Here is a 4107-nt window from a genome sequence, read left to right on the forward strand (position 1 = left end):
CCTCCACCAGATGGGAGGACGTGGATTAAATAACCTGAAGTTGGTTATTGAAGTTTGCTTCTGGTGGTATTCGACCACTGAGTAAAAGTGGTCTTAGTTTGGAGAATAAACAGCACTTGAGGGTCCTGTCAGGCTGAAGGTGCAGTGTCCCAACCGAGGAGGGGTGACAGCTAGTCCCGCACAGGGATGGCAGGAAACAGCCAGCCAGCAAAATGTACTCACCTCGGCGACTTCTGTTGTAGCCTACAGAGCTACACCCCTCAGCACTGGACTGAACATCCACCACTCTCCTCTGCTGTCAGACCTCCCTCTTTTCCTAATAAGCCTGAACAACTGACTAAAGAAAAAAAAGAGCAGGGAGGGCCAGAACCTTAAGGCCCACAATCAGCTGAGCCCCATGGACCAAAATAGACATTTGACTGATGGCAGAGGGGAATTGTGTTGGAACCGGTCTGCAACCGGACACTGTTTGTGTCTGTGCTGTCCACACTGCCCGGTATAAAAGCATATAAGCCTGGCAGGCACATATAGGACTTTATAAGTATAGCATGACAACGCAATGAGCAAACCTGTACTTCCTGATAGTAAAGTTTTGAATTGTCACTGAAATTTAATTTGTTTCACATCTCCATCTCTACTGATTGAAGTTTATCTCCGTATCGTTTTAGTAGGCATATTCTTTTTAAATACAAAAGTGTAATCTGTGACATTGCATGTATTAGTTTGCAATCCCTTTACACGTCTGGGTTAGGCCATCACTGCAAGTATGAAGGACACTGTGTTGAAGCCAAAATATGGTAAACAGTGCCACCTTGTGACAGAAAGGAAGAAATAAAGTTCTCTTAAAAAAAATATTTTCCTTCCACAGCAAACAAGAAACCTAACAGATATTTGGTATCTATCATTTATAATTAAAAGATATTCTAGTATTAATTATATAGTTCTAATATAAAAGTGTGGGCTTTTATTGTTAAAATCAAGAGCAATAAATGCAGAAACAGTCTCTTAATCTTTATCAAATCAACAAGTGTCTTGGGGACATTAGTTTAGAGCTGGCATGACCCTTTTTAATCTGCTGGTTAGAAATGTTGTTTTACGTTAATTTTTTCAAGATGTTATCTCAATAGTTGAAACTCCATTACAACATTTTGATTGTGTTTTAACCAGGATTTTTGACCATTTTAATCATCTTTAAATATCAATAACAAATGACAGTATAAGTGAATATATCTGACTTGGAGAATATAGAATTATTGAGAGTTTGGACTTATATTACATATAATATTTTGGAGATAATGTAAAATTATGTCAGAGAATTTAACTTTCGTACATTGACAGTTTATGCATCATCTGAAGATACAATACATTTTTCACTACATGCTATGGAACACAATACTTATCAGGGGCTTTTCAAATGTATTAGACTGTTGTTATATTGTTGTTCTTACTTTTATATTTGGCATTGGCCTGACCCAAACAATGATGATGTAACTAAAATAGTGCTTTAAGTAACCAAAAAAGAGCATGAAACATCAGATATTTTACAGATATTTATTTTCACAAGTTAATTAATAACAAAAACACACAAAACGCTTTCCACTGCAGCATGTCTCACAAATATATTACCAACCATCTTATTAACAATTATTTCATTTAAGACATAACTTTGTCACATAAATATCATGCAATTAAAACATTTCTTTAAGAAACAATCTACACCAACTTGTCTTCACAAAGCATCTAACACACAGACACTGTGAAGGCTTCAGTGATGGTAAGAGAGTCTGAGGTGCTCGTTTCTCAAAGGAGCATTGCTCAGCATGGCAGGAGGACAGAATGGAGCCTGCATCAGCGTGGGGACTAAACGGGCAGCAGGGCCAGACATCAGGTGACCGTACCCGAGAGAGCTGCGAGGTGGATTCAGGTTCTGTGCACTGAAAGGAGAGGGCTTGCTCATGATGCTGTCAATGCTGAAGGAGCATTTTGCCTGCAGGCGAGGCTTTGGCTCAGCAGGGTCTGTGGAGCAAAGCTGAGCTCTGAAGTCTTTAGGCCCGTTGCTGTTCCCGTGACTGTTCAAAGTTTGTGGTAGAATGTGATAGGAAGAGGGAGGCATCATAATGCCCTCCTGCAGAGGCATATACCGGATAGGAGCAGCGGGTGGGGGGCTTACCTGGCCCTGTACGCAATACGGTTGCCCGTATGGCCGGTAGCAGTTCAAGTTGGAGTAAAAAATAAGTCCGTCTTTGCCAAACTCGGGCTGGTTTCTCTTGAAGCGCTTCCTGCGTCGAAGGAAGCTGCCGTTGTCGAACATGTCCTCTGAGGCAGGGTCCAGAGACCAGTAGTTACCTTTGCCCGGATTTCCGGGCTCCCTCGGGATCTTGATGAAACAGTCGTTGAGGGACAGGTTGTGCCGGATGGAGTTCTGCCATGCAGGGAACTTGTCTTTGTAGTAGGGGAACTTGTTGCTGATGAAGTCACAGATGCCACTGAGCGTCAGCTTCTTGACCGGGCTCTGCAGGATGGCCATGGTGATGAGGGCGATGTAGGAGTAAGGAGGCTTCACAGAGCTGCTCTGGGCTTTCCTGGACAGCGGGGCGTCTGCGCAGAAACTGTTCTCGCTTTCCCCCGAGGAGTCTGGCTCGGAAGAGTCAAATTCAGCACCAGATTCAGCCGAGGAACCGGGATCCGTAGAGCACTTGTTTCTATAAATACGCACACTGGTAGGCTCGTCCTCGCCCACTATATCAATCTCATCCTCTTCTAGAAGCGAAGTAGGGTGTTGTGGAGCCTCAAATTCACCGGAGAGAGTCATGTTCACACGCAGAGTGGTCAAAAACGCGTAAAAACTCTGTGCCAAAGCTGCATTAATGTTTCGCCGTGCGTAATACCAAAAGGCCTCTGATCATGCGTAAAAGCGCATGTATCATTTGGTTCTTCCTTAAACCTTGTTTACTGGCTGTTTGCTGTGATAAGAAGGGCTGAGGCTTTATATGAGGGGAAACTGCTGCCCTGCAGGCCAGTCCCATTAACCCTCTGGACCTATCAGAGGAGCCCCTCGCCGCGGGGAGCCAGAGGATGCGATCACACAGGTGGGGGGGCTTAGGGGGTCTTGAAGTGCATATGGCCTAAGAAAGCTCAACGTTTAGATTTCCTTATTTCATTTATGTGTTTTATTGAAATTGCCCAACGTTTAAAGTGAGTGCCATCACGAAATTACATAATATAAAACTAAATGTCCAATATTAAAAAACAATACTGAAATCTTACTTTTGATGTAATTTCTCAGCCTAAATAACCATCGATAAGTATGGGCTTTACACATAAAAATCACCACAGGTTTATTTTTGACTTATCTCTTTTTTCACTCCTGCAGCATACACAGTAGGTACCCATTCAGTGATTGTTGTCTAGCTCAAGCCACTTTGAGTCCGGTGTAGGCATTCTGTGTTGGGCATGCAATCGTTTATATGATACACAAACAAAAATCATTAAAAATATGTTAAAGTTCATTCTTGATATTTTAATCATCTGATATTACAAGTCTTACAGCATCACAGTCGGCGGTTGGATGCTCTTGGGAATTTTAACACCACGCCTAGCCACCGCTAAGAAATAAAGTGTTTCCCCCTCGGAACCCCCGCGGGTTCGTTTAGTTTGCCACCTCTGGATGCCCGTGGGTGGTGTGACCATGAAAATGGCCGTGGTGAGGCGTCCCGCAGGCAGGAGAGAAAAGAGGCAATAGTCGCCTTAACGAGGCCATCAGCATCAGAATCGAGTAGGAAACGGCTCAGCTGAACGCTGCGCTCTGGGCTACAGGGCTCAGCTCGGCTTTACGACCGGGATGAATGAGCTGAGCCATCCTCAAAGCAAACCGGTCCTACAGCGGATATGTGCTAAAACCGTGCTGCTAAACCATCTCCATTGCAAATGACTACGTTGTGAAAACTCCACCTATTTCCTCACCTTACTGCGCCTACTGTGTGAGAGATGGCTCTCACATGACTGCATACCAATAAAGCCCAAAGTAACAAATACCCGAATGGCTGTGATTTGTCAAGTATCACAAGCACCAACTTAATTCAATCTGAAATTCTACATTTAGTCTTA

At 43.5% G+C, this 4107-nt stretch overlaps 1 protein-coding gene across 1 annotated transcript; it reads right to left on the reverse strand.

Annotated features, from left to right (window-relative positions):
• Positions 1 to 1575: 1575 nt before the first annotated feature.
• Positions 1576 to 2942, reverse strand: foxd5 (forkhead box D5). The gene has a single exon (XM_034118062.1). It carries the CDS (start codon positions 2810 to 2812, stop codon positions 1766 to 1768), a length of 1047 nt encoding a protein of 348 aa, XP_033973953.1. The 5' UTR covers positions 2813 to 2942; the 3' UTR covers positions 1576 to 1765.
• Between the last annotated feature and the right edge of the window lie 1165 nt (positions 2943 to 4107).

This window comes from Trematomus bernacchii, unplaced genomic scaffold (assembly GCF_902827165.1).
Source record: "Trematomus bernacchii unplaced genomic scaffold, fTreBer1.1, whole genome shotgun sequence".
Taxonomy (NCBI): Eukaryota; Metazoa; Chordata; class Actinopteri; order Perciformes; family Nototheniidae; genus Trematomus; species Trematomus bernacchii.